The sequence below is a fragment of the Dromiciops gliroides genome, chromosome 5 (genome assembly GCF_019393635.1).
Source record: "Dromiciops gliroides isolate mDroGli1 chromosome 5, mDroGli1.pri, whole genome shotgun sequence".
Classification (NCBI taxonomy): domain Eukaryota; kingdom Metazoa; phylum Chordata; class Mammalia; order Microbiotheria; family Microbiotheriidae; genus Dromiciops; species Dromiciops gliroides.
Genome location: NC_057865.1, coordinates 181,505,712 through 181,533,226, shown reverse-complemented (window position 1 = coordinate 181,533,226; position 27,515 = coordinate 181,505,712). Strand labels below are relative to the sequence as shown.

The 27,515-nt window shown below is 35.3% G+C and overlaps 1 protein-coding gene across 1 annotated transcript in view; it reads left to right on the top strand.

The window, feature by feature from the left end:
* PDE3A (phosphodiesterase 3A) overlaps window positions 1-27,515 on the top strand; it is a 361,224-nt gene that overhangs the window by 317,839 nt on the left and 15,870 nt on the right. The window contains 5 exon segments of the mRNA XM_043969232.1: window positions 8,133-8,287; window positions 13,727-13,867; window positions 20,616-20,727; window positions 25,205-25,318; window positions 25,534-25,733. Of these exon segments, the coding sequence (XP_043825167.1) occupies window positions 8,133-8,287; window positions 13,727-13,867; window positions 20,616-20,727; window positions 25,205-25,318; window positions 25,534-25,733 (722 nt within the window).

Below are 27,515 nucleotides of genomic sequence, written 5' to 3'. Positions count from 1 at the left end.
TGGTAGTTTCATATGACATATCTATTTTCAAAATAAGAAACAAGTTGATTTCTTTCAATATTTTCTATTTTAAACATTATAACTCTTTCCAAAAATGCTTTTATTGATAATTTTTTTTCTGAAGACGGTTTTATGGTCACTTGTTAAGAACAAAATTGGGGGTCAGCTAGGTGGTACAGTGGATAGAGTACCAGCCCTGGAATCAGAAGGACTGGAGTTCAGATCTGGCCTCAGACACTTAATACTTACTAGCTGTGTGACCCTGGGCAAGTCACTTAACCCCAATTGCCTCACCAAAAAAAAAAAAAGAAGAACAAAATTGGGCCTTTAAATATCATAGTTTTATATTTATATTTAGGTAGGCTGCTCAAAGTAGAAGCATATTTTAAACTAAAGAAAAAATTCTGTGTGTGTGTATATGTGTATTTGTGTGTTTGTTGAGAATAGTTTATGAAAACTGATCCCCATTATCTTAGAAAGATATCTTGTTTATTCCTATTTCACTCCTATTGCTACATGGATTATTTTAATCCCTTTCCCTGTGGCCACTATGTTCCCTTGTTCAATGCTTGCTACTTTTTGTTTGTTTGCTTTAATAAGTATTTATTAAATATCTACTATGTGCTAGACACAGTGCTAAGCATTGGGATTACAAAGACAAATATAGAACAGTCTCTGCCCTCAGGGAACCTAGATTCTCTCAGTTGAGGAAGCATGCCAAAATTGGAGTATATACTGTGTAAATAAAAGATATACAAGATAGTTTGGGGAAGGAGGACCCTAGCATCTGGGCATGGGAAATGAGCAAGAGCTTCATGTGTAACATAAAGCTTATGTCTGTAAAAAAAAAATATTATTTACTATAACTAACCTGGGAAAATTATATAACTGGATTTATGAAAAATAAGTATATGAAAAATGATAAGTTTATGAAAATTATAGGTTTAGGAAAATTTTAATTGGGCTGTAAGTCCTGCCGCGGTTGCCATTCCAATGTAAAAATATTTTATGAACTAGGGCTAATTTGGGGGGGGCTATTCTGACTGGGGTGACTAATCTTTCTGAGTGGACTTTTGACTATTTGGTTATCTGACTGTGTTTAATTTAATATGGGCCGTTTATAAAGTTCCACCACACTGCTCCACTCCCAAATTGATAAGCAAAATATTAAGAAGCCTCTTAACTAAATAATCAAAGCAGAGTTTATTTATGAGATACTATTTAAAATTAAGAATACAGGGAAATAAAATGTACAACCTGACTGCTTCCCCCTGCTGCCCCTGGAATTTTTTCAATACAATAAGGGCCTTAGCCACCTCTTGCCTCAGGGTATGTTACACTTTCCCTGCTCAGCTAGTTTCTTCTAACTCCTCTTAATCTTCACTTTCTCCAACCTGTACCCTGTACTGACCACTTCTGTGCTCTCCGCTGCTTCTTGGTCAGTCTGTCTGTCTGTCTGCTCCATCAGTCTGCCCTCTGCTGCCTTTGCCACCCCTCTAATCTTGTCCGCCGGCCTTTCCTCCTTGCTCCTAGTCCTGCATTACTGTTCGTCTCATCCCCCTTGTCTCCTTGTCCGAACCTCTTCTCAGCCTCTCTTGTCCCTCCTTGTCCAACCCCCTGAGTCTAACCCCCAGGTCTATATATACCTTTTCTTCTCTCCACTCAAATCTCGGGGCTTTTTGCACCCACACACCAAGCTAATCCACCAGTCCCGGCTGTGGCTGGGGCTGAAGGGATGCTCCAGCATCACAGGCCTCAGCACAGGCTAGGCTGGACAAGCCCAGGATCTCTCGGATTCCTCCGCTCAGGTCGGAGGGGTCTTTTTCCCCCCAGCTGTCTGATCTGGCATCTTGTACAGCCTACGGGGCTTTTTGGCTCAGCTGAAGCAGAGGCGGAGGGGCACCAGCACCTCCCACACAGAAGAGACCCTGAGGGCCTAAGGCTTTCTAATCTCAGCCCAAAGGTAGGGTCCCCAAATCAAAATAAATTTCCACAGTCCCTCCTTTGCTTCGACAGAAACACATAGTGTTTCCTTGATGAAGCAGCAAAACAAAATACCATAACCTATGCTAGGACATGATGTCAATAACAACACAGGAAAAGAAAATTGTCCAGAGGGGCAATCCCTCATGGACTCACGCTTTGACAATGTCCACAGAGGGAAGGCCTCTGCAGAAAATATACATTACAGATGGTGTATTTAGGAAGAAACAAAAGTGTCCATTTAAAGTCTTTTAAATCTTGTCTTTGAAGGAGGGTTGAGATGTCATCTAGGGAACAGGACTCTGGTCTGGATACTGCTGGCTGTCTCTGGATACTGCTGGTTGTCTCTGGATACTGCTGGTTGTCTCTGGATATTGCTAGCTGTCTTCAGATACTGCTTAGCTTTCACTAGTCTTTAGTATAGCATTGTCCAAAATTGTTCAATTTAAATAGTGAAAGTTCTTCAAAAAGCAGTGAAAGTTCTTTAAAATGTACAAAACAAATCTGAACTTTATACATATATAACATAGGAGTCCCCCCTTTTGGAAGATCTTTATATCCATAAGCAATAGAAAATAGAGACAATACATCAATAACACTTTTTACCATTATATGTCTGAATCAAGGCCAAATTTAGTAATGTGTCTGTAATGACCCTTGAAAATGTTATGGAAAGGTTACCATACCACATCATGTGGAGCAAAGAGAAGGTGGTATAGATATCTGAAGAGTACATCCTTTCAAAAATAAAAGGTTTTTCTTTTTCTTCCTTTTTTGGCCAAATACAAGGAAAGTGTAGTGTATATGCAGATAGTAATTTTTACAAATCTCTCTTTCCTTACCATGTCATAGGATAAAATGCCAAGTTCTCCGGTTAGCATTGAAAGCCCTTCTAAATCTTGTTTTTGTTTTGTTGTTGTTGATGTTGTTGTTTTGGTGGGCAATGAGGGTTAAGTGACTTGCACAGGGTCACACGGCTAGTAAGTGTCAAGTGTCTGAGGGCAGATTTGAACTCAGGTACTCCTGAATCCCGGGCTGGTGCTTTATCCACTGTGCCACTTAGCTGCCCCCTAGCGCTTCTTTTTTTTTTTTTTTTTTTTTAGTGAGGCAATTGGGGTTAAGTGACTTGCCCAGGGTCACACAGCTAGTAAATGTTAAGTGTCTGAGGCCGGATTTGAACTCAGGTACTCCTGACTCCAGGGCCGGTGCTCTATCCACTGCGCCATCTAGCTGCCCCTCCCCTAGCGCTTCTAAATCTTACTCCAGCCTTTTTTCTCCGGTGTTATTCTCCTTCATGCATGTACTCAATGTTTTTTTTTTTTTTTGAAAGTGATCTATTGACTGCTCCTTGAACTTGTGTGAGAAATGATTATTTCACTCTGGTATTAGTAACTATTCAGTCAGAACCAAGGTTTCTCCCCTTTTCTAATTCCTCATCCAGAAATCAACAAGTGTGGGGAATATTTCTGAAACATTTGCACAGGCCAAAATCTCATCAGAGACTAAGAAAAATTCTAAGTTTTGATTAATGGATGCATTCCTGATCCTTTTGTTTGCTCAGACAGGTCTGGGAAGAATTGATGCTATTTTTTGTCAAACAGATGATATAGAAATTGATGAGTTTCTTTGACCAAGATTTGGGTGATCCAAGTCACATACCCTAAGACTGTCATTGTAATATAGCTCACCCTCTCATTGTAATATTTATCCTTTCATTAATTGTTAACCAGAGTTGATTGCCACCTTCAGGAATGCCTACTCTTGAAAGTGCAGAGCCAAGATGGTGGAGGAAAGACATTAAATGTACAAAGCTTCTGATACAATCACCCCCAAAAATAGCAATAAAAGAAACCTTGGAGCAGAAAAACGCACAAAAATATGGGCTGAGAGTTTTCTCCAGCTATAGATAGATTTCAGGGGGCTGTTCTGGGCCATGAATAAAGCCTAATCCCGCAATTGGGCGGACACACCAGACACCCACCCGAGGAATTTGCCCCAGTGCCTCTGAATCGGCTGCAGCACCAGCCTCTTCTGGAACCGAGCTTGCAGTCAGGTTGAATGGCTGGCTCGGGACGGGGGGTGGGGGGAAGTGCAAGGGTACCAGTAGACTGGGGGGAAGGATTCGACTGTCCCACCACAGCTGGAAACCAGGAAGTAATCCTAAGCAGCAGGAGACCCAAGTGGGGGAGGGGAGCAGGGGAGCAGACTCATTGGAAGCTGAGAACCACACCACAGAAAGCTTTGCTGGTTGGTTAGTAAGTAGGCTTGAGGTTATCTCTGGACCAGAGAATAGGCCAGGTGAGATTACAACCTGCCCCCCCCCCCCGCCCAAACCAAAACACTTGGGACCCTCTGAAGCTGAAAACAGGAAAAGAGCTGAGAAGCAGCCTCCCCAACCGCCCTACCCCCAAGTGGAGAGTTTAAAATCAAATAAAAGTGAAGCTGGGCAGACTGAGAAGAAGCCCACTCATCCCCTGTGCAATACTGTAGCTTTAACAGTGTGTCCTGGAAGCAGCACCACACTTTAAGAAAGAGTTAAAAGTCAAGAAATAGTAAGCCAGGATGAGTAGGCAGAGAAAGCAGAAGACCATTGAAAATTTCTTTGGGGGTAAAGTAGACCACAATACAACCTCAGAAGAAGAGGATAATAACAGGGTCAAAGCTCCAACATCCAAAGCTTCCAAGAAAAATATGAACTAGTCTCAGGCCATGGAAGCTCTCAAAAGGGACTTTGAAGAGAAAGTAGGAGAAATAGAAAGAAGATGTAGAGAAAGGGAGGAAAGAATGGAAAGAGAAATGAGAGTGATGCAGGAGAGTCATGAGAAAAAAGTAAACAGTTTGAAAAGCCAAATGAAAAGGGAGATTAAAAAACTGTCTGAAGAAAATAACTGCCTAAGAATTAGGATGGAACAAATGGAAGCTAGTGACCTTATGAGAAACCAAGACACAGGAAAGCAAATTCAATTGAATGAAAATATAGAATACAATGAGAAATATCTTCTTGGAAAAACAGCTGACCTGGAAAATAAATATAGGAGAGATAATTTGAAAATCATTGGACTACCTGAAAACCATGTCCAAAACAAAAGCTTAGACACAATCCTCCAAGAGATTGTGAAGGAAAATTGCCCTAATATTCTAGAAGCAGAAGCTAAAATAGAAATCAAAAGAATACACCGATCACCTCCTGAAAGAGATCCCAAAAGGAAAACCTCCAGGAATATTATAGCCAAATTCCAGAACTCCCAGGTCAAGGAGAAAATATTGCAAGCAGCTAGAAAAAAGGAATTTAAATACTGTGGAGCCCCAATAAAGATAAAGCAAGATCTAGCAGCTTCTACATTAAAGGACCAAAGGGCATGGAATATGATATTCCAGAGGGCAAAGGAACTGGGACTACAGCCAAAAATAACGTACCCAGCAAAAGTGAGTATAATCTTTCAGAGGAAAAATTTGGATTTCAATGAGAAAGAGGTCTTTCAGGCATTTGTGGTGAAAAGACATGAACTGAATAGAAAATTTGACTTTCAAATACAAGAGCCTGGAGAAGAATAAAAAGGTAAACAGGAAAGAAGACTTCTTGAGGGATATTAAAAGATCAAACTGGTTACATTCCTACATGGGAAGAAAATACTTCAAAATCATAAGAACTATCTCAGTAAGGAATTCACAGAAGACACAGGTCTGAACTGAATATGAAGGGATGATATCTGTAAAGCATTTATGTTTTGTTATTTGTGGGGTAGACAGGGTGGGGTGTCTTATGTCTGGGGCCAGATTTGGGCTTGGGGCCTCCTGGTTCCAAGGCTGGTGCTTTCTCCACTGTGCCACCTAACTAACCCATGATGACATCATTGAAATAGGGTTGAGGTGTAGGAGGAATAGACTGGGGGAGGGAGAAGGGGAGAGATGGTCTGGGGAGAGGTAGTTCACATGAAAGAAACAAGGTAAAAGGTTATGGAGGGAAGGAGAAGCGGGGAAGGAGTTGGGGAGTGAGTGGACCTTAATATCATCAGAATTGGCTCAAAGAAGGACTAACATACATACTCAAGTAGGTATAGTAATATATTTTTGCCCTGAGGGAGGGGAGGGAGAAAAGGGGGGGAGGGAAGATTGGGGGAGAGAGCAGTAAAAAACAAAACACTTTCAAGGAAGATGAAGATGTTCTGCATTACTGCACAAGTATGACATATTGAATTGCTTGATCTCATAGGGAGGGTTGAGGAGGGAGGGAGGAAGAAAAATTTAGAACACAGAATTAGCTCAGGGACCTCAATCTCATCATAGTGGGCTCATAGAAGGAACAGCTTTCATATGCAGTTGGGAGGAATAATCTATTTAACCCTGTAGAAAAGTAGAAGGGAAGGAGGATAAGGAAGGAAGGGTGAAAAAAGGGAATGCAGAGGGGGGAGAGGATAGTCAGAAGTAAAACACTTTTGAGGAGGAATAGGTAAAAAGAAGTTAGAGTAAATGTCATGGGAAGGGAGGGAAATAGTAATTATGATTGATTATAATGGCAAAACTTATGGTACCTATTTTCCTGGGCTTTTATGAAGAAAATTCTCTGTCAAGCTTAAGGTACTATAGACGGTTATGATGAACAGCACTCTCAGAAAAACCTGGAAAGACCTACATGAACTGAAGCAGAGTGAAATGTAATGTATACAAAATAACAGCAATAGTGGGAGATGATATGCTGGGAAGCATGTGGTTATTTTCAGCAAGGCAATGATCAAATATAACCCTGAAGGACTTATGGAGATTGCAGCCCATCTGCAGAGAAAGAACTGATAGTATCTGAAAACAGATGGAAACACATTTAAAAATTTTTTCTTTTCTTTTCCTTTTTGACAATTCCTTAATCTGAAGTTTGGGCTTTTTTTGACTGTTTTCTCTCACAACTAGCTAATATGGGAATTTTTCCATGACTACTCATGTATAACATTTTGAATTGCTTGAGTTCTTGTGGGTGGGGGGTGGGAATGGAGGGAGGAAGAGAAGTTGGAACACAAAGTTTTAAAAAATTGATGTTAAAATTTGTTTTTACATATATTTTGGAAAATAAAATTCTATTCAAAGTAGAAAGTGCATATAAACTGTGAGTCCACCACTATATTAGGGGTCTTTGGTCTGAGAGAGACAGCCAAGTGATCATCCTATAATTAATAAACATGCTGGCCTTATTAATAAAATTATTAAATTACCCAGCAATTATGTTTCTTTGAACTTTTTTGTAAATGTCACACTTGACATTCCTATCTCTTCTCTGTCTTTAAACAGGCATAACCCCAATGTTTAGAATGTACTCTTTCCTCATCTTTCCCTCTAAGAATCTCTAGCTTCCTGCAAGGCTAAGCAAAAGGGCAATATTTTTAAAGAAGGATATCCCAGTTGTATTAATTTCCTTCTCACATACATTGTTAGATCACCCCCTCCCCGCATTACTTTATATTTGTTTTGTACATATTTGTTAATTACTTTTCTGTGCACTTTTGTACACATTAAAGAATACAAGCTCTTTAAAGGCAGAAATAATTTGGTAAAAACTATCTTCAGACGGGGATAAAGCACTAGCCCTGCATTCAGGAGGACCTGAGTTCAAATCTGGCCTCAGACACTTGACACTTACTAGCTGTATGACCCTGGGCAAGTCACTTAACCCTCATTGCCCCACAAAAAACAAAAACATAAACGAAACAAAAAAGCACCAATCATCTGTACCTGGCACATAGGAGGTATTAAAAGCTTTTTTTTGAATGAATGAATGATTTAAAAGGTTTGAGAAAACCACTCTGGTGAGTATGAATCAATTAGAAGTCAGTAAGAAAAAATAAAAGAAATTTAAAATTATAAAAATTTTAAATCATAAAATTATAGAGGTCATTTTTAAAAAACTGGAACTGACAGATAAATCAACTAATCTTTATAGAGTTTAAAAATATTTGTTGATAAATATGGAAATTTGTGACTGTTCTCTTTTCTAAGGTTCTGATCCCTGGCTTTTTCTTATAATGTTCATGCATGAATTCTTTAAGAAAGTATTATTTTGGCATTTAAAGTTGCTATTTGACCTTGAGGGAAAATATATATATTAAGTGAGAACCAGTATTTCATTGTTATTAAAATAAGCAGTTCTTCCACTGTTGCAGATGACACCACTCAAGTGACTTCAGACTATGAAACCAATAATAACAGTGACAGCAGTGATATTGTCCAGAATGAAGATGAACAAGAGTGCTCTAAAGATTCACTGAGGAAAGAATCTCAACACAGCACGTATACTCCTGAAACCATCGTATTTATGGTAGCTTCATATAACATCATTTGTTTGTTTGTATTTCTTCATTTTGCTTTGTAACTCTAATTTAGAATTTAGGAAATAATACATAATTTAGAGGCAGACTGGAAAATAAATTAAAAAATAATTCATACTATAAAATTATATTGTACTTTACAACAATTTTGTCTAAGAAATGAAAGATTTTCCTAACAGTTGGTTAAGAGTAGAAACATCTATCCCTATCAAATGCTTTGGGTAATCTTTCCTTCCCTATTTTTTGAAGTACAAATACCTCCGGGAAAATCTAATTTTTTAAAAATGTTTTATTGATTCTTAAAAAAAAATTCTTGCTGTTAGACCAGTTAGGTGACACAGTGGATAGAGCACTGGCCCTAGAGTCAGGAGGACATGAATTCAAATCTGGCCTCAGGCACTGACTAGCTGTGTGACCCTGGGCAAGTCTCTTGACATCAGTTGCCTCCAAAAAAATCTTTCTGTCACTTCCTAGTGACTCCTACACCTCTATAACCCTATCTTGAAACAAATAATTACAACTGAGTAAAAGAAATCAATACACATATCATGTTTGACAGTGTATTCCTGTTTCCATACCTGGGCTTGGAGTAAGTATGCTTCACAAATAATTCACTGAAATTATGATTAGTCAATCCACTGATAGAATTCTGGTGTTGTTTTATATTACATGAATATGGTCATTATGTAAATTGTCTTCTTGGTTCTGCTCAATGTACTTTGAATCATTTCATACAAATCCTCCATAGTTTCCTGCATCTTTTAAATTTTATTATTTCTTAGAGCATAGTAATATCCTATTAGATTCTTATGCAACTGTTCAGATCTTTCTCAATAAATGGACACACACTTTGTTTAAAATAAAAAGTGCTGAAAATAACATTTTTTGTATATGTAGCACTTTCTCTTTTACCTCTTTGGCCGTATATACCTAGTAATAATATTTCTGTGTATTGACAGTTTAGTGACTTTTCTGGTTTTAATGACAAATTATTATTCTGGAATGGTTCAAATGATTCACAGCTCAACCAACAATTTATTCAAGTGTCTCAATAAATAGTTTTAAATGAAACAAAAAGAATTGGGAGGAGAGGTGAAACATCAACCTTCTTTAGGTCTTCTGCTTTTCTTTTCATTAGAACAGTATCAATTTTTGTCCAACATTAGACATTTGGAAAAACATTTTCTTTCATGACTACAACAATCCATATTCATATTGTCATTTTCTGTAATACATTGTTACATTCCCTACTTGTTAGTACATATCCCAAATACCTCTAAAATTATAATAACTTTTCTTACTGGAGTTATAGTTCAACAAAATAAAGAATAACATACTTGAGGCAGTGTGGCATAGCAAAAAGAATAGACTAATGGACTAGGAATTAGGAGACAATAGTTCTAGTCCAAATTCAGCCAATACTTAGCTGTTTGACCTAGGTTCTTTAATTTTTCTTTGTTTCCATTCAGTATTTAAATGAGATGAGGGAAAGACAGTGTAAAAGGCTAAGGGATCTCTAATGTCTCCTCCAGCTCTAACATTCTGTAATAATTTTTGTTGAATGATTGATTATGTTTTTCCCCTTCATCTTTCTACTTAACAACATTTAATGTCATATTAACAAGATATTCACTTTACTTGACGAGTCAAATATTTTTTTTTTACTTTATCCTTTTTTTGGACCACACTTTAAATATAGGAATGATAGCCCTGGTCAAGGATGGAATGTATCCATTCTGATAAGAATTCATTTGTATAGTGTCTTATAAATTTAAGGAAATAGCTTTTTAAACTGAAAAGGATGAGAAAGGAGAAAATTGCCAAAGTATCTACAAACTTAGATACCATAGGAAGAAGCTACAATGTAGGAAAAATTCCTTTTGAGACATTAACAAGCTCACAGAGAAAAAATACAAGAAAGTAGCCAAAAGTGAAAACTAATGTAAAAAAAAATACATGTATACAAATTCCCAAAATTTAGGTAGTAAACTAAAGATTTTAAGGTAAATCTGACCTTATACAATAGGTAACATTAATATTTGATGGCATGAGGTTCATAATTGAAATATACCTCTGCATAGGTTACACTTTATAAAAACAAATGAAATAGGTGAAAGAGTATATGGAGTTATTATAAATTAAGAAAGTGTATTCATGAGAAAATCCAAGAACGAAAGTTGTTAAAATGTGATTGAGAGTATTAGGATGAAGATTAGTGAAGGGACAAGCAAAAAAGATTGTTATCATCAGAACATATTATAGCTGACCTATGCAGTAAGAGGAAATAGTTGAAGAAAATAGTATTTGTAGACTCAAAACTTTTCACTTCTTTTGAAGATTAGTGCAGTCTTTTTTCTTTGATCATGTAGCACCTATCCCATTCTCTCTGGTCTTTCAAACAGCATCAATTTTGTCTTTAGCAGCCACATCTGCCAATGCTCTCAGGACCCTTGAATATGTGGGCCTTGAAACTAAGATGCACCAAGGACAATGAGGCTTTTTTTCATTATCTCCTTGCTTATTTTGAATTCTGATTTCCTAATAACAATTTTTTTCTGTATCTTCTAGTTAAAAGATTGTTTCTCTTCAGAAGAGAAAATAGAAACAAAATAAAAGTTAATGAAAAGGCAGAGCTATTTATTGGTTGTCACTGGTAAATCTGCTGACTACAGTGGTCGTATCCCACTGATCCTTCTCTTTTTCACTGTACAACTTAAAAATACCCTATATTGTCTTGATCCTTCATTGTCTTCAATTAATTCAAAACTTTAATGTCCTGACAATTACTTTAAAGGACAATAGTGTGCTATTCCAGTACCATTTGCACTCTTTCATCATTACCTACTCTGATTCTTCTATATGGTATAAAATGTTATGTTAGATAACAATACTAGATCTGTATCCCAGAGTAATTTTTTTCAAAGGAACTATTTGTATAAAAAATATTTATTGGAGCTCTTTTTCTGCGATGGCAAATAATTGGAAATAGAGGAGATGCAGGTCAGTTGGCAAATGGGCTGCAAAAGTGGTATATGATTGTAATGAAATCCTATTGTGCTATAAGAAATGATGAGCAAGGGGCAGCTAGGTCGAGCAATGGATAGAGCACCGGGCCTGGATTCAGGAGGACCTGAGTTCAAATCTGCCCTCAGACACTTGACACTTACTGGCTGTGTGACCCTGGACAAGTCACTTAACCCCAATTACCTCACCAAAAAAAAAAAAAGAAAGAAAGAAGGAAAGAAAGAAAGAAAGAGAAAGAAAGAAAGAAAGAAAGAAAGAAAGAAAGAAAGAAAGAAAGAAAGAAAGAAAGAAAGAAAGAAAGAAAGAAAGAAAGAAAGAAAGAAAGAAAAAGAAATGATGAGCAGGATGATTTTGGAAAAACCTAGAAAGACTTACATGAATTGATGCAGAGTGAAATGAGCAGAACCAGGAAAACATTGTACATAGTAACAGCAATATTGTATGTTGATCAATTATGAATAAGTTAGCTATCCTCAGCAATACAGTGATCCAAGACAGTTCCAAAGGACACATGATAGAAAATGCTATACATATCCAGAGAAATAACTGATGAAGTCTGAATGCAGATCAAAGCATACTATTTTTTTTTACTTTTGTGTGTGTATTCTTTGTGTGTGTTTTCTTTCACAACATGACTATTATGGAAATATGTTTTGCATGATTCCACTTGTAAAATCTATATTAAATTGTTTGCTGTCTTGGTGGGGGGGGTTATAGAAAGGGAGGGATGGAATTTGAAAACCAATTTTTTAAAAGAATGCTAAAAATTGGTTTTACATGCAATTGGGAAAAATTAAATATTATTTAAAAATGAATTTTTGTTTTTCAATAAACTCCCAGTGTATCGATGAAAGTTTCTTCAGAAAACTCTCCATTCCTCCAATGCCAGAATTATTTTTTTCTTTGTGTTTCACTCTTTAGAGATTCCTAAACCTTCTTAGATGGTTTCTCTTGTTGAATATTACACATTGGGATTTTATTGATCTTTTCTACAAATGCTTTGGAATATGGCTTCCAGAAATCTAAGATGAAGTGATCATTCATCCACAAGCTTCATTATTGTATCAGAATAATGTACAAAAATAACATTTCCCTTCTTTGTTTTCACTACCATTTAAAGAATGGAATTATATTTAAGGCAAGCCAAGAAATTTTAGCTTCTCTCCTTTTGGCAGGTAGAGAAACCAATATCATACTTCAATGGTAGGATGTTTCTGGAATTTCTCATCTATATTTCCTTTCTTCTCAGGTGCTCTTTAGAATATTCAGATGCTTTTGTTTCTGTGTCCATTGATATTAAGCCAGATTCTCTTTAGTCAGTGTGTTTCTTCCAGTATCCATCTGGTTCCTGCATTGTCACAGGGGTGCATCTTTTTAATATGTAATGCTATTCTGCTCTCTCTTTTGTTTATCATATCTCTAATAATTTTCCCAAACATTTAGCATTTATTAATCATCTGCTTTGTGCTATATACCATTCTGGGCAATTGAATATACTAAGACTGAAATAAAACAGTCTCTGTCTTCATGAAACTTATATTGTATAAGAGAATGAATATGTCCTTCCAGAGACATATTTCACCTCTAAGTTCCATAACAGATAGTCACAAAATTACCTATGAGGTAAATATATCACTCTGTATCAGGAGCTTTAGTTCACGGTGCTTGTCACCTTACCTTTATAAACTTTCATCTCTGAATCAATGGATTTTATCCTTCATTCATTTCTTGGGTTTTGTATTTTGTAAAGTTTTAGGCCTTTCTAATACTTTTTTCTTATTTCTGCATTGTTGTTATTGTCTATGTCTCTGTGTCACCTAGCATGGTAGAAGTACATTGGCAGGTTTTACCCTTCAATTTCATTTAAAACCCTTTTTGAAAAAATGATAGTAAAGTATTACAAAACAGTTGATTCTATCCTTGGGCAAGAGTTCTATCATTGCTTTAATTTGTGATCTAGAAAACTCATTCTTAAATCAGTTGTATATAGATACCATCCAAGGAATAATTATTGTCTATTATTATTCCCATTTTACAGATAGAAAAGCACTTGCAAATAGAGAAGCATTAATGTAAATTCGAACATTCAGATTAAAATGCAGTGGCATCATCATCTTATAAAGGGAATATTTATTATGTGTCTATATAAGTCTGGCATAGCACTAGGTACTATGTAAAACAAGTTTAAAAATGTCTGCCTATAGGGTTCATCTGATTATAATACTTGTTATTAATATTCTTAGTTTGGTTGTCTTAGTGTTTTAAATGATGAGTTGAAGACTTTGGAATTTTGAATCATCATTTTAATAAATGTACCTTCATCTTTTAAATACTGACATAACACACAAGGTTTTTTTTTATTAGAACTACATGCCAATAAAATTTTTTTTCTCTGATCTTTATAGCCAGATAAGCCTATTCTTGCTCCAGAGCCTCTTGTCATGGATAACTTGGACTCAATAATGGAAAAACTAAATACTTGGAATTTCCCAATCTTTGATTTGCTGGAAAAAATTGGGAAAAAATGTGGCCGAATTCTGAGTCAGGTAAGAATATAATAGCTAGCATTTATATGATACTTTAAGGTTTTCAAAAATCTTTATGTATGCTCTATTATGTGGTCCTCACAACAACTCTGTGAGGTAGGTGCTTTTATTGTCCCCATTTCATAGATGAGGAATCTGAGGTAGAGAAAGATTTGTCACTTACCCAGAGTCACACAGCTAGTAAGTGTCTATGACAGAATTTGTTACAGATCTACCTAACCCCAAGTCCTCCCACCCACCTGCCTCATTTGTAGATATGGTTTTATGTTCATCCCTCAAAATATACAGTATCCTAAAGGCATGAAATCTTATCAAATAACTGTTCATTGAAGGAATGGATTTTTTTTTTGAGGAGACCCCAAATCTTCTCACTCCACCTTTAACAGATAACAGCAAGTTCTTTCAATGTTACAAGACATACAAATAATGTAAGAAACACCACATTTAAGAAGTATTTACATTATGACTCTCAAATTGATGTATAGCAATTTCTTTCATAGAGCTGAAACCTGAGTTTTCAGGAATCTTGATTTTGTGGAGTGAAGAATATTATGATGACCTCCTAGTATTCCTAGTGTTTCATAACATGCCATATAGAATTCCTATGACCACCTGGTTCAATTCAGTTCAACAATTTATTTCAGGTCTGTATACTATGTGTAATGCACTATGTTACTACAATATAACAATTTGCTATTGTTGTACACCTGGGATTTCAGGTGTATAGAGAAAGTCTGGTGTAGAAAGTATTTATGCAGACCTGCGTGGAGCACTGAGAGATTAAATGACATGTCCTAAGTCACAACTACTCTGTATATATCAGAATGTGTATATATATATGCATGTACATCTAGTATCTCTGTACCTCCATGTAATAGCCAGTATATTAATAAATTCAGTAATTTTCATTATGGTGGAACTAACAAAGGAAATTAGAAAGCTCAAGTGATTATTTTGGCTCTCTTTTTACAATTACAGTGTTTTGTAGTTTTCCAAATATTTTTATTTTCTTTTTATACTTTCTACGAGTAGCACAAATTAACCATACCTGTCATGGAATTTTTAAAATGTAACAAAAAGCTGGTATGCACCTACAAAGTAAGCAGAAATTACTTCAAATATTTAATGTCTTAATCCCTTTATCAATGTGCTCAATATGTCTATTCTTTAGCTTTTGAACATTAAACTAAATCATTATGTGATTTAAAAAATAATTTGCTGACTTGTTAGTTTTCTTTGAGAATGCCGCAAGAAAGAGACACTGAAAGACATTTTAAGTTATCAAATCAATTTTTTTTGTAGTCAACAAACAATAATTACAATAAGGTACTGTAATTTTCTATATCTTTCGATTAATTATGTAATGGTAAAGATAAGGCCTCCTGTGGAATATCACATTATGAAGGCCTTATTCCTTACTAATAATTTCATAATGCATGACTTTGATGTATGTGTAGATTATTCTCAGAAAAATTCAATGTAGATCAGAAACTAAATATTCAAGTCTGTAGTGTTGAAGTTTTCCCAGTCATCATTTCTGGTAATTAAAAAGGTCTGAGATTTTTTTCAATTCCTTTGGCATCTTTACCTTCCTTCAGATTCCTTATGAATTAATTTCTAAATATCCTCACAGTTATGGCCTCAGTAAAATTCTCTATGTACATAGTCTCTAATCCAATCACTTTTTTATATTTTGTTCTTAATAATGTCTTTTCTCCCTGATGTATGAGTGTTTCCGAGACTAAGAAATTAAAATCAAAATGTGGTGGCTCCATTGTCCTTGAAAGCAATAACATTCTAATCAAAAACTCAGATCCTTTCCATCTTTCTCTTGTTTAATGCCACCCTTCAGGTTTATACTTACATCCTCTCAGGATGATTTTGCTTAATTGGGTCTTTTGCCAGACTTTCTTTAATATAGTTTTATCCTCTACTATTTCTTTCTGTTTTATGAGGTAATATTGTTCATAATAGCCCATAATCTTTCTCTATAAAATTTTTGTTTTACTATAAACTTTAATTATACAAAACTTGCAATTTAAGTCATTGTTTCCCTCTTTTGTCATAGCTTTGTTCTTGGAAAGAGTCACAGTAATTGCCAATTAAAGCTGTTTGTAGGCTTTTTTTAAAAACTTTTATTTATGTTATGAAATTTAGTTTATATTTTAATTGGTTTCTTTGTCCTTTCTTCTATCTGTATCCTATTTTTGTATCAATAATTTGCATAAGCAACTAAAGTTGGAGTTGTTTCAATTGCATTGCAGATCTCTTAATAATTTTTATTTTTCTAGCTTAGTATCAAACATGATCTTTGCTCTGAGTCAGTGATCTAACTGTATCCAAACAGCTTATTCAGGAATGCTTCCGTCATCAGTAATAAATTATCTCCTATCCATTAAAATACAATTAATTTTATTTTTGAAGTTATTTAATGCTTGCCATTCCCAGCATCTCCTAATTTTTTAAAGATAATTCTCATGATATATAAACTTGAGGTTTCTGCAGTCTCTAAAACTCTAGACTCTCATTCTTTACTCCTGATAAACTTTTCTGTGCTAAATTTTTCCATTTTCTTATAATCCCATCTTTGCATTGAAGTCAAATCAGTTTCTATACATGTGTATACATATATATTTGTATGTATATATTTAGCTTGACAAACACAATAAAAGAAAAATAGTAATTCTGTAGGGAATTTGGGATTGTATACATAAGTATGCTCTTTTGTTTGAGCTATGAAGTGGTCCAAATGTTTTCACATACAATTTGGAATTATTCTAAAAAGCTGTTAAATTCTACATGCCCTTTGGAACAGTAACATGATTAGTCATAGACACTAAAGAGATCAAATATAGAGAAGAATATTTATAAGAATATTTTCCATGGAACAAAAATAGATGCCCATAGATTAGGGAATGACTGAGCAAATTGTGGTATATGGATTAATAGAATATTATTAGACCGTAAAATATGAATATGAATAAATCAGTGCAATTTGAAAACATTTGTGAGAACTACAGAGAGCAGTAGAACCAGAAGGACATTTTACATTAAGACCACAATAATGTAAAGGAAAAACAACCCTGAAAGACATCAAAACTCTCATAGATGTGGTAAATTCAGATGTCTCAGAGGTGAAGCATGCCTTCCTCTGTTTGGAGGAGCAAGAGTACTACAAGTATGGAATGAGATATTTGTTGTCAAATGTGGCCAATATATTAGATTGTTGTACCTAAGGGCATGTAGAGAGGGAACATAGTACAATGAATCACTGGGAAGTGACATATGTCTATTTTTTTTGGTTTTGTTTTTGGCGGGACAACAAGGGGTTAAGTGACTTGCCCAGGGTCACACAGCTAGCAAGTGTCAAATGTCTAATACCAGATTTGAACTCAGGTTTTCCTGAATCTGGGACCAGTGTTTTATCCACTGCGCCACCTAGCTGCCCTGATATATGTCTTTTTTAAAGAGTACTAAACAAACTTTTTAAAAAGTTTGTGAGAACCAACTAAGCAACAGCATTCTATGGGAATTTAAAGATGAAGTGTGGAAAACAAAGAAATAGATGGAAAACATGGAAAGGATTTATGAAGATTTTTATAACAAACTCTTTTTGCCATCACTGACAGAGGAGTCACCACTTTTGGAATCTAACATCACAGTCACCAATGTGCTGCATGAAAAAGGTGGAAATAGTATTGAAGAATTGCAAAGATGGGAGAAACAGCTGAACTAGACCATGAATACACAGAAGAGGCCCATGCTGGAGAAAGCACAATTTTGAGGGCATTGAGGGATCAACTTTCAAGGTAACCAAAAGATGGGAGTATACCAAAGACCTGGAAAAAACACTAGAACCATTTTATTTGCCAAAAAAGAAGCCTAATGAGAGAATATCAATGACTACAGATCTATATGTCGTTTTCTCATCTCTCCAAAAATTTTATGAAAATAATATACATATATCAAGGGCATCTTTGATGGACATTTAAGAAAATAAATTCCCACAAATGATATTCTATATCAATCCACATCTTTGCAGTCATATACTGGACTGAAAGGTGAAAATGACACAAAATTGAATTGTGAGTATTCTTTCTTAACTATAAAGAAACATTTGTGAAAAAGAAGCATTTGATATGGTAGAACAAGATGCTGACTTACAGCTTATCCTGTAGAATGACATCTTCCATGCACATTTCAAAATTATTAAGATTTGCTCAAAAATAGAATACAAGAAAAATTTGTTCAACCTTATCATTAGTTATCAAGTAAAACACAAAATTGATAGCCAGTACAGAGTACAAATTGAACCATTTCTCTACAAATGGTGAAGTCATACAGAAGCTCTATTTATGAGATGGTATTGTGCCAATTACGTCAAAGAACATTGCAGAGGATTCTAACTGAAATCCACAATCACTCAAAGAGTTCAACCTATCTACAAAGGAAAAACTGAAAGAATGAAGAATGTTATCCTCATTATGCTATGAAGTCTGATGAATAACTCATAGAGCTATTTCATTTCTATGTGTATATGTATGGATACATATACATACTGTCTCAGGCAGACACCATGAATGGACACTTAGAAGGATGAGAACAACTTGTATTGCTTTGGGAAGTTGTGCCAATGATAAGCTTCTCTGTGAAAGAGAGACTTCTTTTTTAAATAAAAAAACCAATATTCTTAGGATCCTGCAAAGCACAGAATACTACAATTTCTGAAGAATTAAAAGTCAAGATAATTCAAATGTCGATTAAAGAGACATGGTAAAAGAAAATACTGGGGAGGTTAGGGAAGGGTTCCTGGAGCATTTGACATCCAAACTGAATCTTGTAGGTAGAAGAGTATTCCAACTAGTTATGTTAAGAAGAAAGTACATCAAAAACATGGATGGTGACTTGTATGATTCATAAAAGCAAGGGTATGAATGATGAGAAGTGGCATATTCAAGACCTGTGCAGAGGGAAGATATATTTGACAGTTGTGTGTTGGATGGACTGGAACTTTAGGTGGGAGAAGTGAGGTTAGGGACAGAACCACTGAGGATTATTTTACAAATAGTCCATGTTAGAATGGTCAATGTCTTGAATTAAGACGAATATAGAGGAAAAAATGGAAGTGAAAGGAAGAAGTTGAGGAGGTAGAATCAACAGACCCTAGACACTAATTAGATGTGGAGGGTGAAAAAGAAGGGAACAGTAAATATGGTTCCAAGATTTCAAGGTTGGGTGACTAGGAGGATGAAACTACCATTAAAAGAAATGGGGAAGTTGGTAGAAAGCACAAGTGTTGTTTTTTTGTTTTGTTTTGTTTTTTGAGGTGTGGGGTTGAGGAAGATGATGAGTTCTATTTGATACATTTTAAGTGTGAGGTATTAAAATGTAAAGATGGAACTTTACAAAGTCAGTTTTTTGATCTGCAAATGAACATATGTGTGTGTTCAGTCATTTTTCAGTTGTATCTGAGTTTCTTTGACCCCATTTGGGGTTTTCTTGGCAAAAATACTAAATATACATATGTATATTCACATATAAACACACAAAAATACCATTATTCAGTGGAATAGACTTGGTTCTGGGAAGGTAGTTGGAGGAGTAGAAATCCTGTCTTCCCTCCAGGAAATAGAAGTGGCTTCCTCAGGGCAGAGGCATATGGGAATTCTGTGTGCCTGTACTGGCTTGAGAGGAGAGAAACAGAGAGCAGATTTTTTCAGCTAAAGAAATATTGTCAGAGATATTGAAAGAACTTCTACAGAGGCTCCCCAAATAAGCAGACATGTACATCACCAATAGACTTAGGATAGACATCCCAGCTTTCAAGTTTGTCTCAGGAGTAAATATGAATTGAGTAATTCCCAAGTTCAGAGGTTACAGGGTTTGGGGAATCAGGACTGCTACAGAAAGGAGATTTCCTGATTCAACACTATTTCTTGGAAAAAGAACATCCCCAGTTTCTTTCCTAGTTGGATGGAAAAGTCAGTTGATTTATCTAGATTGTGTGAGTCTGCTGGAAAAGGGGCTTTCCTATTTAACTTCCTCAAACATGCTTCCTGTCTGAGGGGAACCAAAGGGTGACATATGAGCCAAAGATAAAATGCAATCTTCCTTAAGATTCACCCTAAGATTGGAACTGATCCATCAGGATGCAGGTTTTTGTGGAGGACCCCTGAGCCATAGATTAACTAGAGAAAAAAAAAATTCTCAACAGCCAGGGTTATCCAAAAGTCGAATGAGCTACCTCTAGCTAGAGGTAAGGCATTTCTAGAAGCCTTTGAGCTCAGACTGGATGGCTGCTTTTGTTGACATGCTATAGAGGGAATCAGTGGTCAGGTACATCTTAAATCCCTCCCAAATTTGGGATGCTATGCCTCTGTGAGACAGCAGTAAACAATTCAATCCTCTAAATTCACAACGTAGTAGTTTACTATATCAGCAAATACTAACACTAGTATTTGCTATATAGTAATAACACTATTCACTAGTGGTGGTCTATGTTTCCTCCCTGAATAGACTAGAAGTTCCTTATATTCAGAGACTGTATCCAACTCCTTTTGAAACTCATAGGGCCTCAAACAATGCTAACTAGATAATAGGTACCCACCCAAACCCTAATTGATCCTGTTAATGAATCCTGTGGTGGCAATGAATTAAAGTGTTTGGTGATATATGCCTATTTCCATTTCTAATTTTACACCTGTGTTATGAGATTATTTTTATAGCATTTTGACTTTCCTTTCTTTAGGTATCATACAGACTTTTTGAAGACATGGGACTCTTTGAAGCTTTTAAAATTCCTATAAGGGAATTTATGAATTATTTTCATGCCTTGGAGAATGGATATCGAGATATTCCTTGTAAGTACATCTAGTTATGATGGCTGAAAGTAAGATTTTTAATTTCCAACTGTTAAGTTTGAAAATATTAATAATTAATGCTGATAAAACATAGTAGCTTGTTCCTTAGTAACAACAGTACGAGAATATTTAAAGGCTCTGTGACTTCACCTATAAAAGGACCTCTAAATGTGGGTATTTCCTCCAAGAATGTCACTCAAAAACTCTATGATTTGGTAGATTAGATCTAGTGTGTTTTCTTAGAAATACAGAGGTTAGTCCCTGTATCAATCAGGCCTTCTTTTTTCAAAATTGTTTTTCTTTAGAATGTTGTTACTATATGAATTAGAACCCTTGATTTCATAATTAGCCTTTTCTTTTGTAAAATACTGCTTAAAGTTTTGTTTTGGATTATATCTGGGAAAATGTTATAAAAAACTCAAAATAAATAAAGGAGGGAGATAAAAATAAAGAAGGTTGGCCAGGCTGATCAGCCATTGCTGATATCTGAGTGAAGTTGAACATAGAACTGTTGTAGGCATTACATTAAAAATAGTAATAAGATGCTGCACTTCTCTTTAATTATTCAAAATCAATTTTTGAAGACAGTATTGCTACATAAAAAACCGTGAATAGGGTTTTACAAAGTAATATTGAAACATGTCCATATAGTAGGAAACAAGTATAAAAGTACTTTTGAAGAATTGTGGTGAATATGGATTATCAGAGAAGGCTGATAAAGCATTGCAAAGAGTGGGTATGGCACATGTCATGTCAATGTGGAAATAAGAAAATAGATGGCAGAGTCAGTTACTGCTTTTCTCTGCCTCGTTATATCATGTCCCGTCAAAAGTTCAAGAAATAGACCAAGGAAAGTAATTACAATTACAAAAAGAAAAAAAGTAAAGACATGGATGTTATATCTAAAAGAAAAGATTATTGCAACTATAAAAAGAGAAATTTCACATTAGTCTCATGCCTAAGAGAAAACTATAGAGACAGAGGATCTAACAAGTTAAAAAGAGACTGAAGGAGGAATGGAAGAATTATTGAATTTGGGAGGGAAGAGTGAGCTATATTCTTTTTTTGAAAAAATAATATTTTATTTTACCCAATTATATGTAAAACAATTTTAACATTTTTTCAAAGATTGAATTTCAAATTCTCTCCCTCTCTCTCCTCTTCCCCCCTCCAATGAGAAGACATGCAATTTGACATAGGTTATACATGTGTAGTAATGCAAAACAAATTTCCATGTAAGTCATGCTGTGAAAGAAATCACAGACAAAACAAAACACAAGAATAAGAAAGAAAAAGGGTCTTCAATCAGTGTTCAAACTCTACCAGTTTTTTTCTCTGAAAATGGATGGTACCTTTCATCATACATCCTTCAGAATTGTCTTGGATCATTGCATTGCTGAGAATAGCTAAGTAATTTAGAGTAGATCACCATACTATATTGTTACTATATAGAATGTTTTCCTGGTTCTGCTCATTTCACTTTACATCAGTTCCTGTAAGTCTTTCTAGATTTTTCTGAGAGCATCCTGCTCATCTTTTTTTTTTTTTTTTATCAGTGCAACAAACATTTATTTTATTTTTTCCAGTTATATGTAAGGGTAGCTTTCAACATTCATTTTCATAAGATTTAGAGTTCAAATTTTTCTCCCTCCCTCCCTTTCTTCCCCCCTCCACAAGACATCAACCAATCTCATATAGGTTATAAATGTACAATCGGGGTGGCTAGGTGGCGCAGTGGATAAAGCCCTGGTCCTGGATTCAGGAGTACCTGAGTTCAAATCTGCCCTCAGACACTTAACACTTACTAGTTGTGTTACCCTGGGCAAGTCACTTAACCCCAATTGCCTCACTAAAAAAAAAAAAAAAATTTAAATAAATGTACAATCCACATGTGCTCTTTTTTTCAGTTCTTTCTATGGGGGCGGATAGCATACTTCCTCATTAGTCCCTTGGGATTGTAAAGCACGACCCCTGTGTGGTCAAGGGGTTTTATCCTCTTTCTTTCTTTTTTTTTGATAAGGCAATTGGGGTCACGTGACTTGCCCAGGATCATACAACTAGTAATTGTCAAGTGTCTGAGGCCAGATTTGAACTCAGGTCCTCCTGATTCCAGGGCCAGTGCTCTATCCACTGCACAACCTAGCTGCCCCTGCTCATTATTTTTATAGCATAATAGTAAGCCTTCACAAAAATTGCTCAGCTATTCCTCCAATTTCCAATTCTTTGCCAGCATTAAAAAACTGCTATAAATATTTTGTGTGTGTGTGTATATATATATATATATATATATATATATATATATATATATATATATACACATCTACATACAAAAAACAAAAAGGAAAATTATTTATATTATATATATATGTATATATATATATATATATATATATACACATATACACCAAAAAACAAAAAGGAAAAGCATATGTGTGTGTGTGTGTGTTTGTGTGTGTGTGTATTGTTGTTGCTCATTCTTCCTTCTCAAAGAGGACTAAAGACATCAGGAGGGTGATGACTTGATTTGCAAGTGAATTGGATTTAAGTGAGGCAGAGCAGTGCAAAGTCACCAGCCTGTCTTTCTCCTCCAGAGCCATCTAGGTCCAGTGGCATGACATAGATCAGGATAACTGGAGGTGTCCCTGGATGCAGTGGGAGATCTTAGCCTTTCATTAATTTATTTGTTTGTTTGTTTGTTTATTTATTTTCTCACGCTTAATGGTATGTTTTTCCAATTACATATAGATATTTTTCAACATCCATTTTTGAAAGACTTTGAGCTACAAATTTTTCTCCCTCCTTCTCTTCCCTTGCTCCTCCCAACCTTGGCCTTTTTAAGCTAAGATCTTTCCTAGGTGCACTTTTTCTGAGGCAACCCTCACTCAGTGATTTAAGGCTAGTTAAGAATTGAGACAAAAGATGGCCTAGTTTGCCCACTCAAAAGAATCAGTCGTAGAAGGGAAGATCCTTAGAGAGGTAGAGGTGAGGAGGGACTCCATCACAGGTTTAGGAAATAGCCTATTGCATAAGATGTGTTACAAACAGATAATGATTGCATCCTGGCCTAGGAAAAAGGGTTAGGGTGTGTCTGAACTCCTTGGGATACCCAGTATAGAAGGTGGGTGGAGAATGTGACGATATACATCCAGAATTATGACATTTTGGTCTAGAGATGTGCTTGTGATGAAATCAGAAGATTGAACTAGAACCAGTTCATGTAATATGATATGGAGTGACTTCTCCCTCACCCTACCACCTATAATAAATTGGGAAAACTATATAGAAAGAGCCCTGAATTTAAAGTTAAGTCCTCACCTTGACATTTACTAATCATTTACCTGAGCAGGTCATCTATAGTAGCTTCTTGATCTTGGTTTTTATTTCTATAAATGGAGATAATAATGCATCACCTACTTCACTGGGTTGTTGTGAGGATCAGATGAGGTCATGTATATAAAATATTGTGTAAACCTTAAAAAATCAAAATGACAAATATTGTTTATAATATTTACTGATAACACACTAATTATCAAGGATTAATAGCTAATCATAGGTTAGTTTTCAGGTGCTTTTATTATGATAGATACTTATAGAGTATGCTGAGACAAGGTGTAACATAGGTAGCCGTTGATAGGGAAAGTGAGTGAAAAAATGAATTTTAGCTTAGAAAAGTGACTGGTACAAATTTGGGTAGAGTATATCTTAGTAAAGAATCCTGGATAGACTCAGAGGGTCCTAATTATTTTTTTCTATTAAAATAAATAAAAATCCTTAAGCAAGCAAATAATAATCTTAAATATATATGCAAATTTTTGTCATATTGTACTTAACTTATGAGAGTACTGGAGGAGTCTTGCATGCTCCCAAAATCATGTGTTGACCCTCTGCTCTGAGCACTTTTAAAAAGTGGCCTGGAAAGGGCTTTTGAAAGCAGGTGCGGTATGTCTTCTCTCAGAGCTTCATCTTTCTCATCTGTTAAATTAAATTAAATAAACAAAGGAATTGGGCTAAAAATTTCAAAGGGACAATCTATCCCTAAATCCTATAATTTTATGATGTAACTGTAGCATTTCTTATATTTTTATGTTATTTCTAATCTGTGCTTTCTGTAAGAACATGTAAACAATGAAGAATAAAAATTCTGTCCATAGGCAGAGTTTCAAATATGGTTATATATACATAGATTACTTTGGTACTTTTATTCTTGTCTATCAAGAATTTTTTATACCTACCCTTATAATCAGTATTGTGGGGACTGGTCATTTTTGTTGTGGATCATATAAAATGATATTCCACTAATCAATGCATTTGTCTATTTTGTGTTGTCTGATTTTTAATCAGACTTGAATTATTTATCCAGTAGATGTCACTCTTGGTCCTTGGATGAAAACATCATTAGGTCAACATCTATTTATTTGCCCTGGCTTCAGATCTAATGAGATAGTAAGTGTTTATAACTTTTTTTTTTCTTTTACAGATCACAACAGAGTCCATGCCACTGATGTTTTACATGCTGTTTGGTATCTTACTACTCAGCCTATTCCAGGCCTCTCCACTGTGATTAATGACCATGGATCAGCAAGTGATTCAGGTATTTGTTTTCTCCCACAAGTAACTTGCATCTTAGTTGAAAACCTAGGCAAAATGCAAATATTGCTGTTACTTGGGGATTTAAGGACTCTTCAGTTGGGTTTTAAGAGCCAGATTAGATTGTTGGTTCAAAATCAGAGCAAAGACAAATGCTATCTTTTATTGTGCACTGGATGATGACTTTTAAATGATGCCTTTTAAAATATCTCTTCTCAGATTCTGACAGTGGAATCACACATGGACACCTGGGATATGTATTTTCAAAAATGTATTCAGCAGCAGATGATAAATATGGATGCCTGGCTGGCAATATCCCTGCCCTAGAGTTGATGGCTCTCTATGTGGCTGCAGCCATGCACGATTATGATCACCCAGGAAGGACAAATGCTTTTCTGGTTGCAACTAGTGCACCTCAGGTAAATGTCAGGCTGAAAAGTAGAATCATTCCATGACTTAAGAGATTCTTTTGAATATCTGCTCCTTTAATATTGCCTATTTGTCTTGGGAACCAGGTTAATATTCACCATAATATCTTCACTGCTATAGTTATAATCTCACGTTATGGCTATAGAAAAGTTCTTATTATCCTATATAACAAGAAGAAATGTTAGCAGTTGTCAAACCTGACACTTTTATTTTATAATGGTTAAAATTTGTTTTTTTTTATGTGAATGTACCTACTTTCAAATTAAGGTTTTACAGATGAGCACCTGCAGCTGTCAGTATTTCCCTTTACATTCCCTTTTAGTTGCTCAGCATCTTTCCAATGAAGAATAAAAAGTCCAAATAAATCTTAGAGACATGTAGGGTTCTTTTCTACATCAACAATTCTCAAAAGTGCCTTTCAAGGAAGATTAGAAAAAAATATATATGTTCACTTAAATATCTTGTAGTTCATCTATAATATAATTTTAGAGAATAGCCTGAGACATAAAGAGATCGTTTGACACCTGTAATCACATAATTGGTAAATGTCAGTAGTGAAATTTGAACCCAAATCTTCTTGCCTCCAAGCAAAAAATCTATTATACCATGTTTCTTCTATTATCTTTCTTTGTAAAATGTATATCTTCCCTCTGAAAAGTCCTCACTCAGAATAACTTCCTTCATAATTAATCATATGTAAAATGCATGTGTGCCTATGTACATATACATGTCTATGTGGCTTGTATATATGTGGCTTTTTTGAGAGATATTGAAAGATATATCTGGAATTTTGCCTCTGTTCAAAGGAGACTATGATTCCTGACTTGAAGAAAGCAAAAAGTGGCCATGAGACTAGCCACTCTTCTCTTCAATCTCTGAGAAGGTTCTTATCATGGAATTGTATCTATCCTTCTAAATATTCCTGGTCTTTGGGACACTATTTTGCTTCAAAACAAAATGATACTTCTATGGTCCCTCATATGAGGTCAGGTTTACTCCAAGATTACATTCACAGATTTAATTCCTTCCTGCCCAATTCCAGTTATCTAAAAGTCCATTACAAATAGTGAATAGTGAGTAAGCCATTTACCCAAGCAAAGTGATATTGGAATTATACAGCTTAGAATTTGCCCGAAAAAATACATGAGAGTGAATGAGAAAAAAAGTGTGAATGAGCTCTTTAGATGCAAGTGAGATATCAGCTCAACTAAGAAATAGAAGGGTTTCATCCAAAGGGAAAGTCTCTAAGGAGGCAAACTGGCAATTAATGTGTTATCATCTTTGTGCCTTGGTTTGTACCAAAATAGCCTTTACTGGTCTTTTTCTGCTTCCTACCTTGCCTTCCTTCAATACATCTTTCACATGCCATTAAGAATTTTCTTCCATAAGCACAAACGAGAAAATTGTTCCAGGTTTCCTTCTCTATTTGGGTATTTTGGCCCTTCACATCTATATCAATTTCTTATAGCTAGTTTTCTCCTTATTCCTATCCTTCTACCATGCACTCAAAGGCAACAAAAACATTGTAGGATAAAGAGTTCGAAACTACTATGAAGGCCTTGAGAAAAGCCTCCAAGCCAAGACTACAGATATTTTGATATTCAGTGACTTTAATGTAGATTTAGCCAAAAAACAAACAAAAACAAAAATGTTGGAAAATATTGCTCGGATTTAAGAAATCAAAGAATGTAAAGATTTACAGACTCCTAAGATGCCTCATAGTATTGAAAGTCACAAGATATGCCTTGTATCAAATGCTATAAAGAATAAAT